Source organism: Lampris incognitus, chromosome 10 (genome assembly GCF_029633865.1).
Source record: "Lampris incognitus isolate fLamInc1 chromosome 10, fLamInc1.hap2, whole genome shotgun sequence".
NCBI lineage: Eukaryota > Metazoa > Chordata > Actinopteri > Lampriformes > Lampridae > Lampris > Lampris incognitus.
Genome location: NC_079220.1, coordinates 2,098,661 through 2,114,439, shown reverse-complemented (window position 1 = coordinate 2,114,439; position 15,779 = coordinate 2,098,661). Strand labels below are relative to the sequence as shown.

The 15,779-nt window shown below is 44.5% G+C and overlaps 1 protein-coding gene across 1 annotated transcript in view; it reads right to left on the bottom strand.

Annotated features, from left to right (window-relative positions):
• Window positions 1-15,779, bottom strand: part of ppp1r9ba (protein phosphatase 1, regulatory subunit 9Ba) — a 61,307-nt gene that overhangs the window by 27,941 nt on the left and 17,587 nt on the right. The window contains exons 3-5 of the mRNA XM_056287698.1: window positions 14,900-15,126; window positions 14,498-14,818; window positions 13,639-14,265 (exon numbers count right to left, since the gene is read on the bottom strand). Of these exons, the coding sequence (XP_056143673.1) occupies window positions 13,639-14,265; window positions 14,498-14,818; window positions 14,900-15,126 (1,175 nt within the window). The remainder of the gene's footprint in view (window positions 1-13,638; window positions 14,266-14,497; window positions 14,819-14,899; window positions 15,127-15,779) is intronic.

The window sequence follows — 15,779 nt, the reverse complement described above, 5'->3', positions numbered from 1 at the left end:
CCCCTTGGACATGTCCCTTCAGGCAGGTTTTCATTTTCACAAAGTCTTTTCCAATGCTGCCACCAGCAGGACACAACGAGGAAGACCTTCCAGCCCACGCTGGGAGAAGGACTGTGCTGCTTCCGTGTAACTCCAATGAGAACTCCTTCTATGGACTCTGGAGCCATGAGACAGCGTGGAGACCGGCAGGGCGGAGTTTCCTGCAAACTAATGGCCTTCAGACGCCACCGTCAGCCGGCATGGCTGCCTACTGACACAAGATGGTCAGACACACACACACACCTGAACGCGAAGCACTCTTGCTTGGAGCAAACAGGTTTTTAATAATCCTCTACAGGGAGACGGAGAGAGATGGTATTGTTCTACTTCCTGTCCTCGGTATGCAACCCACTATTTAAAAACTGTGTGTGTGTGTGTGTGTGTGTGTGTGTGTGTGTGTGTCGGTTTGCAGTATAATTTAAACAACAGGAGCTTTCCATCCATCCATCCATCCATTATCTTAACCGCTTATCCTGTTCTCAGGGTCGCAGGGATGCTGGAGCCTATCCCAGCAGTCACTGGGCGGCAGGCGGGGAGACACCCTGGACAGGCCGCCAGACCACCACAGGACCCCACACACACACACACACACACACACACACACACACACACACACACATTCATAGCTACGGACAATTTAGTACGGCCGAGTCACCTGACCTACATGTCTTTGAGTCACCTGACCTACATGTCTTTGAGTCACCCGACCTACATGTCTTTGGACTGTGGGAGGAAACTGGAGCCCCCGGAAGAAACCCACGCAGACACGGGGAGAACATGCAAACTCCACACAGAGGACGACCCGGGATGAACCATCAAGGTTGGACTACCCCGGGGCTCGAACCCAGGACCTTCTTGCTATGAGGCGGCCGTGCAAACCACGGCACCACTGTGCCGCCCAACAGGAGCTTTCATTTTTTTAAATTTCCTTCAAAATACTACCACCACTACTACTACTACTTTCGGCTGCTCCCGTTAGGGGGCGCCACAACGGATCATCCGTTTCCATCTCTTCCTGTCCTCTGCATCTTCCTCTGTCACACCAGCCACCTGCATGTCCTCCCTCAACTAATCCATAAACCTCCTCTTTGGCCTTCCTCTTCTCCTCTTCCCTGGCAGCTCCATATTCAGCATCCTTCTCCCAGTATACCCAGCATCTCTCCTCCACACATGTCCACACCATCTCCATCTTGTCTCTCTTGCTTTGTCTCCAAACCGTCCAACCTGAGCGGTCCCTCTAATATACTCGTTCCTAATCCTGTCCTTCTTCATCACTCCCAGTGAAAATCTTATCATCTTCATCTCTGCCACCTCCAGCTCCTCCTCCTGTCTTTTCATCAGTGCCACTGTCTCCACACCATACAACATAGCTGGTCTCACTACCATCTTGTAAACCTTCCCTTTAACTCTTGCTGATACCCTTCTGTCACACATCACTCCTGACACTCTTCTCCACCCACTCCACCCTGCCTGCACTCTCTTCTTCACCTCTCTTCTGCACTCCCCATTACTTTGGACAGTTGACCCCAAGTATTTAAACTCATACACCTTCATCACCTCCACTCCTTGCATCCTCACCATTCCACTGTCCTCCCTCTCATTCACACATAGGTATTCCGTCTGGCTCCTACTGACTTTCATTCCTCTTCTCTCCAGTGCATACCTCCACCTCTCCAGGCTCTCCTCAACCTGCACCCTACTCTCACTACACATCACAATGTCATCTGCAAACATCATCGTCTACAGAGACTCCTGCCTGATCTTGTCCGTCAACCTGTCCATCACCACTGCAAACAAGAAAGGGCTCAGAGCCGATCCTTGATGTAATCCCACCTCTACCTTGAACCCATCTGTCATTCCAACCACCCACCTCACCACTGTCACACCTCCCTCATACATATCCTGCACGACTCCTACATACTTCTCTGCCACTCCCGACTTTCTCATACAATACCACACCTCCTCTCTCGGCACCCTGTCGTATGCTTTCTCTAAATCTACAAAGACACAATGCAACTCCTTCTGGCCTCCTCTATACTTCTCCATCAACATTCTCAAAGCAAACATTACATCTGTGGTGCTCTTTCCTGGCATGAAACCATACTGCTGCTGCTGATCATCACCTCTCCTCTTAACCTAGCTTCTATTACTCTTTCCCATATCTTCATGCTGTGGCTGATCAACTTCATATGTCTGACTAATCTTCATACCTCATCTGACTCCATTTGTACACCAGCAGCCACAGCGTGTCTCAAGAAACTGTGCAGACATTACTTTTAACACTTTGCATTTAGCGTTGATAAACTGTGACGTCCACATTGGGGTTTACAGGAAACCTACACACACAGACCAATATCTACTTTTCGACTCACACCATCCTCTGGGATACAAACTGGGCGTCATCAGAACTCTGCAACACAGAGCTGACAATGTGCCCAGCAGCACTCAGGCCCAACGAGAAGAACACAAACACCTAAGGGGAGCTTTAAAAACCTGCAGCTATCCCAGTTGGACCTTTGTGAAAACTGCAACACATTCCAAAAAGACCAACCAGGTGAGCGATGAGGAGAAAAGGAACAGAAGGAATAACACAGTCATCCCGTATGTTTCTGGGGTCTCCGAGAAACACAGGAGAATTTTCAACAAACACCGCATCCCGGTATACTTCAAACCCAGCAACACACTCCGACAAAGACTGGTTCATCCCAAAGACCGTGTACCACACACCCGGAAAAGCAATCTGGTGTATGCTGTACAATGCAATGAGGATTGTACTGACCTATACATAGGAGAAACCAAACAACCACTACACAAACGGATGGCCCAACACAGAAGGCCAAACTCCTCAGGACAAGACTCAGCAGTCTATCTACACCTAAAGGAGGAGACACACTCCTTCGAGGACAGCAACGTACACATTTTGGACAGAGAAGATAGATGGTTTGAAAGAGGGGTGAAGGAAGCCATCTATGTGAAACTGGAAAAACCATCCCTCAACAGAGGAAGAGGTCTGCGACACCACCTATCTCCCACCTACAATGCGTCCTTTCATCTCTACCCAGGAGACTCAAGAAGCCTAGCCTCCAAGAACAACAGTCGCTCACTAACGGCTCCAACCACTCTCATGACCGCTGAACAATGAAGTCGAAACTAACACCCCCAACAACCGTCGCTGCTAAACAAATGCAATCAATAGCTCTGATAATGACGGGCATGGCCAAACATCGGTGCACAAAAGAGCCACTCATATCTATTGCTCTGTTAGCGACGGGCGTTGGTAAGCGTCGGGACACAAAGAGCCATGAACATCTATAGCTCTGACAACGACTCCTAGAGGATAAATTCTGAGTCTCATCAGCAGCCAGTCAGACTAGCTTGGTCTAGTCAGAAAGGCAGAACTGAGGAAGCCTCTTGGATGAGAGGTGAAACGTCTTCACGGATATAGTTTACCAAGTCCAGTTGCACTTGGTTCAACTCCTTTAGATAGCGTTGATAAACATCAGGTAGGAAAAACTTTATAATCAATGATTTTATGATCAAGCACGATCTCAATGTTGTGTTTTTAACTGAAACTTGGTTGGACCACGACAACAGTGCGATTGTTCTTATGGAGTCAACCAACCAAACATCCATCCATCCTCCAAACCGCTTATCCTAACCAGGGTCGCAGGAATCTGGAGCCTATCCCAGCAGTCATTGGGCGGCAGGCAGGGAGACACCCTGGACAGGCTGCCAGGCCATCAAAGGGCTGACACACATGCACACACACACACACACACACACACACACACACACACACACACACACACCACAAACACACACACACACACACCCCCGAGGGACAATTTAGTATGGTCGATTCACCTGACCTACATGTGTTTGGATTGTGGGAGGAAACCCACGCAGACACAGGGAGAACATTCACGACCCCAAAGGTTGGACAACCCTGGGGTTCGAACCCAGAACCTTCTTGCTGTAATATTAGAAATAAATGACCTTGTTAATTGATTTGTGTGACTTAATGAGTCAACCCTTGCCAACCTTAGTCTTGTGAGTGAAACCAGACAGCATCAGAAAGGAGGTGGAGTTGCCATTTTGTTTAATGATTTGCTCCAGTGCCAGAAGATATCTTGTGGAAATGTTGCTTCTTTTTAATATGTGGCTCTTCAGTTGAAGTCCTCTTCTCGAGTCATATTTCTAAATATCTATAGGCCACCTAAATACAATGCAAACCTGTTTGATGACTTAAGTGAGCTGCTGTCTATAACCTGTATTGACTTTGACAGGGTAGGTACCGCTGGTGATTTAAACATCCATGCTGACAACACCCAGGACAGAGGGACTACAGAACTGTGTTGTGTTCTAGATAACTATGGACTAATGCAGCCCACACCCAACAAGGGCCACACTCTGGACTTACTTATCTCCAAGGGTCTGAACCTTTCTAAGGTTGTGGTGACTGGTATGGCTCTCTCCGATCATTCCTGTGTTTTCTATGAGAGCACTGTCTCCATGCACACAAGTGCTCCAACAGAGGTAACCACGAAACATCATATCACTGACAGCACCAGTGAAGTATTTATTCAGGCTTTCTCTTCCACACCTGCCCTCTCACGGGTCTCAGTCAATGAGCTTGTAGATCATTTTAGTTCTAACGTTACAGATGTTATCGATGCTATTACACCCGCTAGGGTGAAGGTGGTCTCTGGTAAGAAAAGACCTCCATGGAGATGTGCCACACTGGTCAGAATAGAAAAAAAGAGTGTTGTAAAGCTGAACACAGGTGGCACAGGTGTGTGTGTGTGTGAAGTTTCTGCATTATCTGACAGATTATTTTTAAAATATCACAGTTATTGTAAAAATCATGACAGTTTAGTAGAAGCCCAGTACGCCACCTTCCATCCGATCCTGTGGCGTAAATACTGGTTAGCAGTCACCTCACAACGCTAATCACTGCTAGTCCTTATAGTAACCACAAGCAGCATGCTAGGCTAACTATATGCTTTTTGTTTTTTATTGGTATACACTCTTGTAGAATAAAATAGAATAGCTTTAATTTTCCACAGAGAACTAAATATGTAGTAGCCAGTTTAGTTTGAACTAGATACAATCTGCTGCAGATTTTATCTAGTTCAAACTGGCTACTACATATTTAGTGTGATAAATAAATAAACCATTATATTTTACTAATAAAATCATATTTAGAATTATTATGCATGTTATAATTATATGAACTATATTAATATACTAGTACTGTTACACTCGTATAATATAGCTGTATACTATACTACCAAGACACGAATATTAACACTAATGATCATATGCTACTAACTTTACTGACGCTATTAGTCTACACTATACATGAAATATACTAACACATCCATAAAACCTAATAATTCAGAAACGGTAACGGTTTGTGTTTTTGTCTTTTCTTTTTCATTTAGTAAAGACTTGTTGTCCAGATTTATGTCACTATGAGCTAGCTCGAAGGATTAACCTTCCAAAGCAACCTGTTGTCTTCACACAGGGGCATGCTAACCCAGAATGCATTGCTGCTAGCACTTACACCAGCCAAGCGTGAGGCTAACTGACCTCCTGTCTGTGACAACAAAGAAAATAAAGCTGAGCAAAGTGTGCAGCTGAAAACAGAAGCGGGATAACCCTGAGCTGAGCTGAGCTGAGCTGAGCTGCTGCTAATCCAGCCGGGCTAAAGCCTGAACTGAGCTCAACACACCTCTCCCTGCAGCCACTGCACCGTCCCAGTGTCGGTTACTCTGGGAGATGTTCTACTGCCTTAACAACAGACATGTTGGTTTGAAAGTGAAGGTGACTCTACATATGAACCACTAGATGCTCTACATTCTGATGTGGTTACAGCGGTTGAACTCGAACATTGTGATCCGACTGAGCTGTGTATTTTACAGCATGGTGAACAGACACACAAAGAGTCAAACCACCAACAAACTGGAAACCAGAAGTGACCTTTGTCATCTGACCCTCCCAGTCTGAGGTCTGGATGGTAGCACTGTGGCCAGCAGATCTGAAATGTCAGCAATAATTAAGCTGCACGTCATCCCAGAGCTACATGCCTACACTACAGATCCCTGTGCTATATGTTATATATATACGTATATGTGTGTGTGTGTGTTATATTTAAGTTATGTGTTACAGTTATGTATTGTGTTGTTATATTTATGTTATTTATATGTTATGTTATTTATGTTGTATTCATGTTATTATATCTATGTTATATTTGTTATATTTATATATTATATTTATATGTTATTTATGTTATATTTGTTATATTTATTTTATTATATATGTGTTATATTCATATGCTATATTTGTTATACTTATATGCCATTATATTTATATGTTATTTATGTTATTATATGCCTATGATATATGTTATATTTATGTTTTTATATGTGATTATTTACCTTGGGCACAGGCCATCAGTCTGTCCACGGTTTGATAACACACGCTGACATATGCATTATTAGATAATAATGATCCCAGAGACATCAGTTCTTCCCTTTGTGCACTTTAAAGTGTCGATCTCACAGATGTCCACTGTCTATTAGATTACTATATTCCACTGTCTATTAGATTACTATCCTCACTGTGTATTAGATTACTATCTTTCACTATTAGATTACTATCTTTTACTGTCTATTAGATTACTATCTTTCACTATCTATTAGATTACTATCTTTCACTGTCTATTAGATTACTATCTTTTACTGTCTATTAGATTACTATCTTTCACTGTCTATTAGATTACTATCTTTTACTGTCTATTAGATTACTATCTTTCACTGTCTGTTAGATTACTATATTCTACTGTTTATTAGATTACTATCTTTCATTGTCTATTAGATTACTATCTTTCACTGTCTATTAGATTACTATCCTCACTGTCTGTTAGATTACCATCTTTCACTGTCTATTAGATTACTATATTCCACTGTCTGTTAGATTACCATCTTTCACTGTCTATTAGATTACTATATTCCACTGTCTATTAGATTACCATCTTTCACTGTCTATTAGATTACTATATTCCACTGTCTATTAGATTACCATCTTTCACTGTCTATTAGATTACTATATTCCACTGTCTGTTAGATCACCATCTTTCACTGTCTATGAGATTACTATATTCCACTGTCTGTTAGATTACCATCTTTCACTGTCTATGAGATTACTATATTCCACTGTCTGTTAGATTACCATATCCCACTGTCTATGAGATTACTATATTCCACTGTCTGTTAGATTACTATATCCCACTGTCTATGAGATTACTATATTCCACTGTCTATGAGATTACTATATTCCACTGTCTATGAGATTACTATATTCCACTGTCTATGAGATTACTATATTCCACTGTCTGTTAGATTACTATATTCCACTGTCTATGAGATTACTATATTCCACTGTCTGTTAGATTACTATATTCCACTGTCTGTTAGATTACTATATTCCACTGTCTGTTAGATTACTATCCTCACAGCTGCTTCTTTTCAGCTGACAGTGAGGAGTTTCACCAGGGGGACATAGCGTGTGGGAGGATCACGCTATTCCCCCCAGTTCCCCCTCCCCTCTGAACAGGCGCCCCGACTGACCAGAAGAGGCGCTAGTGCAGCGACCGGGACATTTACCCACATCTAGCTTCCCACCCGCAGACACGGCCAACCTTGTCTATAGGGACGCCCGACCAAGCCGGAGGTAACACGGGGATTCGAACCGGCGATCCCTGTGTTGGTAGGTAAGGCAACAGAATAGACCGCTTAGCTACCCGGACGTACCTCATCATACATTTTATCAGAAGGGAATATGGTGACAAAGTAACAGTTGTACAAATGTTATAATACCTTTTAGTTGTGGACACTGCTGTTAAGGTGGAAGTGAATGTAGGGGTGTTTTAGTTGTGGACACTGCTGTTAAGGTGGAAGTGAATGTTGGGGTATTTTAGTTGTGGACACTGCTGTTAAGGTGGAAGTGAATGTTGGGGTGTTTTAGTTGTGGACACTGGTGTTACGGTGGAAGTGAATGTTGGGGTATTTTAGTTGTAGACACTACTGTTAAGGTGGAAGTGAATGTAGGGGTATTTTAGTTGTGGACACTGCTGTTAAGGTGGAAGTGAATGTAGGGGTATTTTAGTTGTGGACACTGCTGTTAAGGTGGAAGTGAATGTTGGGGTATTTTAGTTGTGGACACTGGTGTTAAGGTGGAAGTGAATGTTGGGGGTATTTTAGTTGTGGACACTGCTGTTAAGGTGGAAGTGAATGTTGGGGTGTTTTAGTTGTGGACACTGCTGTTAAGGTGGAAGTGAATGTTAGGTCTTTGTGGAATCTCCAGTCTGCCAAGACACCACGTGATGTGTTCTCCATTCAAGTGGGCAGATCAAGAACATACCCGCACATTTCAACGTTCTTTGTCTGAATGTCAACTTGTGTTATGGACGGATGACTTGTTACGAGTTCGCCACCACACAAGTAAAGACAAGTACACTTATTATGAGGCGTTCCTCGTGACACATAAATCTGATGCCTTGAATGACTCCTGATCTGTGTTCCAAGTGTGGATTATCAGATCGCCACCCAGAATGGGAGTCACATCTATGTCTGGTAGTGCATCTCTCTAGAGAGTAAAATGTAAAGAAGACCCGAAGGTCTTTGTTAAAGGACAAAACACAACAGAGAAACAACAGGCCAGTTTTGTGTTGCTTTAAACGACAGTGAGACTCTCAGAGGGATTTACAATCCCCTGGAGAGCAACACAAGCATGCTGCTCCCTGTCCTGACACTTCACCTGCAGCTAGGAGAAGAAGAACCACGTCACACTAAAGGCAACACAACAACAGAAATACTAACAGAAACAGTAGACAGGACAATACTCTCCTGCCCTCTCTCTCTCTGCCAAATCCGTCATAGCGTGTCTCTACATGCTTAAAATCCATCAGGTTTAACCGGTCTATTCCTCAGCCTCAATGAAACAGAGAGCGAGAACGAAAGAGAGGGAAAGAAAGAAGACTGTGAACAGTAGCTAGATGTATTGTGAACAGTAGTTAGATATATTATGAACTGCAGTTAAATATACTGTGAACAGTAGCTAAATATACTGTGAACAGTAGTTAAATATATTATGAACTGCAGTTAAATATATTGTGAACAGTAGCTAGATATATTGTGAACAGTAGTTAGATATATTATGAACTGCAGTTAAATATACTGTGAACAGTAGTTAAATATATTGTGAACAGTAGCTAGATATATTGTGAACAGTAGTTAGATATATTATGAACTGCAGTTAAATATACTGTGAACAGTAGTTAAATATACTGTGAACAGTAGTTAAATATACTGTGAACAGTAGTTAAATATATTGTGAACAGTAGTTAAATATACTGTGAACTGTAGTTAGATATATTATGAACAGTAGCTAGATATATTGTGAACAGTAGCTAGATATATTGTGAACAGTAGTTAGATATATTATGAACTGCAGTTAAATATACTGTGAACAGTAGTTAAATATACTGTGAACAGTAGTTGAATATATTGTGAACAGTAGTTAAATATACTGTGAACTGTAGTTAGATACACTACCGTTCAAAAGTTTGGGATCACCCAAACAATTTCGTGTTTTCCATGAAAAGTCACACTTATTCACCACCATATGTTGTGAAATGAATAGAAAATAGAGTCAAGACATTGACAAGGTTAGAAATAATGATTTGTATTTGAAATAAGATTTTTTTTACATCAAACTTTGCTTTCGTCAAAGAATCCTCCATTTGCAGCAATTACAGCATTGCAGACCTTTGGCATTCTAGCTGTTAATTTGTTGAGGTAATCTGGAGAAATTGCACCCCACGCTTCCAGAAGCAGCTCCCACAAGTTGGATTGGTTGGATGGGCACTTCTTTGAGCAGATTGAGTTTCTGGAGCATCACATTTGTGGGGTCAATTAAACGCTCATAATGGCCAGAAAAAGAGAACTTTCATCTGAAACTCGACAGTCTATTCTTGTTCTTAGAAATGAAGGCTATTCCATGCGAGAAATTGCTAAGAAATTGAAGATTTCCTACACCGGTGTGTACTACTCCCTTCAGAGGACAGCACAAACAGGCTCTAACAGGTACTATTTAATGAAGATGCCAGTTGGGGACCTGTGAGGCGTCTGTTTCTCAAACTAGAGACTCTAATGTACTTATCTTCTTGCTCAGTTGTGCAACGCGGCCTCCCACTTCTTTTTCTACTCTGGTTAGAGCCTGTTTGTGCTGTCCTCTGAAGGGAGTAGTACACACCGGTGTAGGAAATCTTCAATTTCTTAGCAATTTCTCGCATGGAATAGCCTTCATTTCTAAGAACAAGAATAGACTGTCGAGTTTCAGATGAAAGTTCTCTTTTTCTGGCCATTTTGAGCGTTTAATTGACCCCACAAATGTGATGCTCCAGAAACTCAATCTGCTCAAAGAAGTGCCCATCCAACCAATCCAACTTGTGGGAGCTGCTTCTGGAAGCGTGGGGTGCAATTTCTCCAGATTACCTCAACAAATTAACAGCTAGAATGCCAAAGGTCTGCAATGCTGTAATTGCTGCAAATGGAGGATTCTTTGACGAAAGCAAAGTTTGATGTAAAAAAAATCTTATTTCAAATACAAATCATTATTTCTAACCTTGTCAATGTCTTGACTCTATTTTCTATTCATTTCACAACATATGGTGGTGAATAAGTGTGACTTTTCATGGAAAACACAAAATTGTTTGGGTGATCCCAAACTTTTGAACGGTAGTGTATATTATGAACAGTAGCTAGATATATTGTGAACAGTAGCTAGATATATTGTGAACAGTAGTTAGATATATTATGAACTGCAGTTAAATATACTGTGAACAGTAGTTAAATATACTGTGAACAGTAGTTAAATATACTGTGAACAGTAGTTGAATATATTGTGAACAGTAGTTAAATATACTGTGAACAGTAGTTAAATATATTGTGAACAGTAGCTAGATATATTGTGAACAGTAGTTAGATATATTATGAACAGTAGCTAAATATACTGTGAACAGCAGTTGAATATATTGTGAACAGTAGTTAAATATACTGTGAACAGTAGTTACAGGTACTTTCCCACTACAGTAAACCATTCGCTGTTGTTACGTTCACAGCAGAACTACTTCCTGTTCGGCCTTGAGGAATGAAAATGTTCGGCATTATTTTGTCTAACAAGGGATTTGACTGATGATGGACTCGCTGTCTTCTCACCCGCTCATATAGTGTCTCGTCTTCCCTGCACACGCAAAATGAGGTCCGATTACATCACAGATAGCAGGGGGACGAGAACGCATCTGAACAACTGGTGTAAATGCAGAGAGTGTGACGGGATGGTTTACGTCAGGTGTAAACGGGGTCGAAGACAGAAGGGGAGAAAAAGAAGGAGAGCCTCAGCTAGCCTTGCTGAGGGAGACAGAGGTCGACAGTGTCTCCTGACACACCTCCTGTTCAGTCAACCATTTTCCACCCAGAGGCAGGACCTGAACGTCCAACATCCTCTTTATGTTTCAACAGAGGAGAGATGTTGTTTTGCTTTTCAGTAGTGCTGAAAACGCCACCCTTTCCTCCTCACGCCCTCCACATATGATCACAGGTACAACAGCTCTGCACTGGCCAGGCCATCCACCCAAACCTGTTATGTCCCTAGGCTGGGCCTTCCGAACCGCTCACATATTCCTCTTTGCTGCTGCACTGAAAGGTTAAACTAACTGAACTTTGACCCTGTTTTCAGCAGAAAACAGGGTCAGAAAAGGGTCCAATGAAAGTGCGTCAAATGAGAATACAGTTTTGTGTTGCCAAGTATACAAGCAGGTCAGGCGCTCCGTGTTCTGTACTCCGTCATAGCAAATACCAATGATTTCTGTTGCTGTAAACATATGTCGACCTTCAGCTAAACTGGGAAAACCTATAGATGAGTTTGGATTTATTTCCTATTTGCAGCAGGAGTCCTGCCCTGTGCCATTTGGAGTGTATCTGATATCCCCGTGCTGCTGCTGTTCCCACGACATCAGCATTTTGCTGCAGGACCATCACTGCAACTGACGAATCACGTTGTTGTGCTGTCGTGCCTTTGCAACTCAGGAGGGGGAAGGACGGCCATGGGCTAGCATGGGTTGTCTATCGGTTAAGGTTGGGGTAAGGTAAGTGTTAGGTTAAGGTTAGGGTTTCTTTTTTATTTGATTTTGATATACTATATTAATCAGCCGTGTTTGGCTCTGTTGTCTCCCAACAACGTTAATTGGATTATCGCAAGGAGGGTGTGGCTCTTCACCATGCACGGACGGTGGAGAGGCTGTATTTTTCACCTCACATAATGCTGGGGTGCATGGAAACCAGTCTAGGATGCCACGAAAGGCCATCTAGGAAAGGTACTACTCCTATACTTAACCCAGAGCAGAACACGGCGGATCTAGAGGAGTAAACCTCCATAATAAGTCCTGCTACTCCTATGGGTAGCAGTAGTCCTTGGTGCACTCATCCATAGACTGATGTTGTGGACCGGGGGACATCGTGGCTTTGCAGATGATCAACGCATCTTCACAGTGGAAGGGCACAAAATCCCCACTTAGCAGGGAACCATAGAACTGCATGTGGAGTAGCGCCCCATGCTTTAAACAAACATGCGCCATCGAAACCCTTTGGGGCGTCCTGACAGACGACCTAGGTGAAGACGGTATATTAATCCCCGTGGGGAAATCCCTCTCTGCATTTAACCCAGCCTAGCTGTGTAGCTAGGAGCAGTGGGTAACCGCCGTGCAGCGCCCGGGGACCAACTCCAGTGCTTCTTGTCATGCCTGGGTCAGGGGCACAGACAGGAGTATTAACCCTGACATGCATGTCTTTGTGATGGTGGGGGAAACTGGAGCATCCGGAGAAAACCCACCGCAGACATGGGGAGAACATGCACACTCCACAAAGAGGATGACCTGGGATGTCCCCCAAGGTTGGACAACCTCGGGGTTCGAACCCAGGACTTTCTTGCTGTGAGGCGACAACGCTAACCACTGGGCCACCATGCCGCCGCCCCCCCCCCCCAAAAAAAACATTTAACACACCCTCAGAACCAAACGGAACTGACGGGAGAGGAGAGGCAAGGGTACATTTAGAATGACAGCTCCTGTGTCCCATACACCACATGACCCCAGAAGTGCACCTTTATTCTGCCCCTGCCCAATAGTTGAGGTTGAGGTTAGATCAGGTTAACTTTTTGCCGGTCTTTTTTCCCGTGTCACAAAGGCACAACATCACACCAACATGACTGGTCTGTTGCAGTGTTGTTCCTGAAGCAACATTAATTATGATGTTGTGGGAACAACGCCAACACGGCGATATCACATCGTGCCGCCGTTTAGCACTACAAGCTAAAACAGAGGGATGCTGGGGGGTAAAGCATTGGTGTGCTAGCTTAGCAACAGAGATGCACATTAAAACACATCCTGGTGCCGCACTGTGTTCTGCATTAGCATTCATACTAAAGCCGCAAATGGTAAAGCGCGTCATACTATCAGGTTGAACTTCATAGACTCACCTTGATTGGTCCGGTGCTGAAGTGAATCTTCCTATTAGCTGCTGGAGGCTCCTCCTCCTCAGGGAGACCTGGGATTTCAGAAAAGCTGCTCTCCAGCTGGTATGCCTCCTCCTCATCCTCTTCATCTTCATCCAGCTGGCTCCCCTCAGAGTCGTCATCCCCCAGGCCACTGTATGCACTGATATCCACCAGATCGCCCTCCGAAAAGTCCTCCTTCCTCGACTCCTCCTCCTCCTCTTCCTCTTCTCCCCTCCGCTTTGAGTATCCTCCTTTCTCCCCCTCAGCTGAGGAAGGGGTAGAAGAGGAAGAGTTTTTCTCTCCATTCTCAACAGAGGCATGAACTTCAACCTGCACTAGCCCGAACCCAGCAGAGGCGTCGGGTTCCTCCATCCGGGGCTCCTTCTCTCGGGCTGGCGTCGTACTCGAGCTGCTGGCATCAGTCTGATGCTGGGCCTCTGCCTCCACTTTGATTTCAGAAAGCTGGTCTCCTGGCTGAGCAGACAGCTCCCTCCCCTCCTCCTCCTTCCTCCTCTGAGGGTCGTCTGTCACCTCCTGCTCCGACTCAGCAAAACTCCTTTCACCTCCTGTCACCTCCTCCTGCTCTCCCTTAGCCTGAGGAAACACACTCTGTGTATGTGTGTGAGAGAGAGAGAGAGAGAGAGAGAGAGAGAGAGAGAGAGAGAGAGAGAGAGAGAGAGAGAGAGAGAGAGAGAGAGAGAGAGAGAGAGAGAGAGAGAGAGAGAGAGAGCATGAGAGAGGCTGGTAGGTTAATGAAGGCTGAGTTTTCTCAACAGACAAAAAGACAGACATACAAGCAGAGAGACGGAAAGTAAGGTTTACTAAAACCAGCTCCTCTCACCTTCCTGCTTGCGAGTCCCGGAGGCTTTAGAGGTTTGGGGGCCAGCACTGGGCCCTCTCCTCTGGGCAGGGGAGAGGTAGAGGAGCGGTTGGGGAGGTGGACGTTGTTCCGCAGGTCATTCTTCTCAAACACAGCGCTGAGCTGGCTGACAGTGGGGCTGACGGCCTCTCCAGGCCCAGTGCTTCCTGCCGCCGGCTGGTCCAGCCGGTCCAAGGCTTCAGTCGAGCCATTAAACCGGGCAACCACATCCAGACGGTGTGCCTGGAGACCTGCCGCACGCTCCTTCTTCAGCAAGATGCGGTTAGTCGCTGCCTGCTTCTCCTGGAGTACAGAAACAGTCAATCAGTCAGGTTAACAGTCATCCAGACATCAGTTTTACTTGTTAACGTAAGACCTCTTAACCTGCAGGGTTCGCTGTTCAAAAATCTTCCTGGTCTCTTGGAGCTTGGAGAAACCAGTTGACGTCCCCCCAACCGCCCGCGAGGACCCTCCCTCACCGCTGACCTTTGGGTCAAAGCGGTGGACCCTTTCTGAAACCGTGGACCCCAGTTTGAGCAGTGCACTGTGATCGACGTTCTCGTTGAGGCTCGATGCTCTGGGCAGGGAGAGTTTGAGTGTCTGGTCTTTCCCTGAGAAAAGAAATGTATCAGATGAGGTAAGCCTTGTCTAAACCACTGCATCTTTCTCAGTAGAAACACTCCAGTTCGAATCTGTGGTCCGGATCGAGGGCGGTCAGAATCTAGACCAGGGTTGGAAAGTCTTATCCAGAAAGGGCCAGTTTGGGTGCAGGTTTTTGTTCCAACCAAGCAGTTACACACCTGATCCCACTAATCAACCAGTAGAGTCTTTGCTGAGGAGACACGGGTGTGTAACTGCTTAGTTGGAACAAAAACCTGCACCCACCCCCCGGCCCTCTCTGGATAAGATTGCGCACCCCTGGTCTAGACCATATTTGAGCCACCTCTGCCCTGTTCAGATTCTTTGGCTTTCAAACCACTGATACATATGTCAGGATTTATTTTAATTCATTATTACAGCAAAAACATGTAACCACATGGGGAGGAAGAAGAACACGTGCTTTTTTCCTAAATTTCCTCAAATTCTGGTTTTCTCTTTTAGAGTTAAAACCTTAAACTGTCCTGTTTTAAGAACTGCTCAAATTGGAAAAGAAATCTTGTCCAAAAGACTACAGTGTCAGCCCTGTGAAGGTCTGGCGGCATGTCCAGGGTGTCTTCCCCCCCGCCACCCAATAACTGCTGGGATAGGCTCCAGCATCCCCACA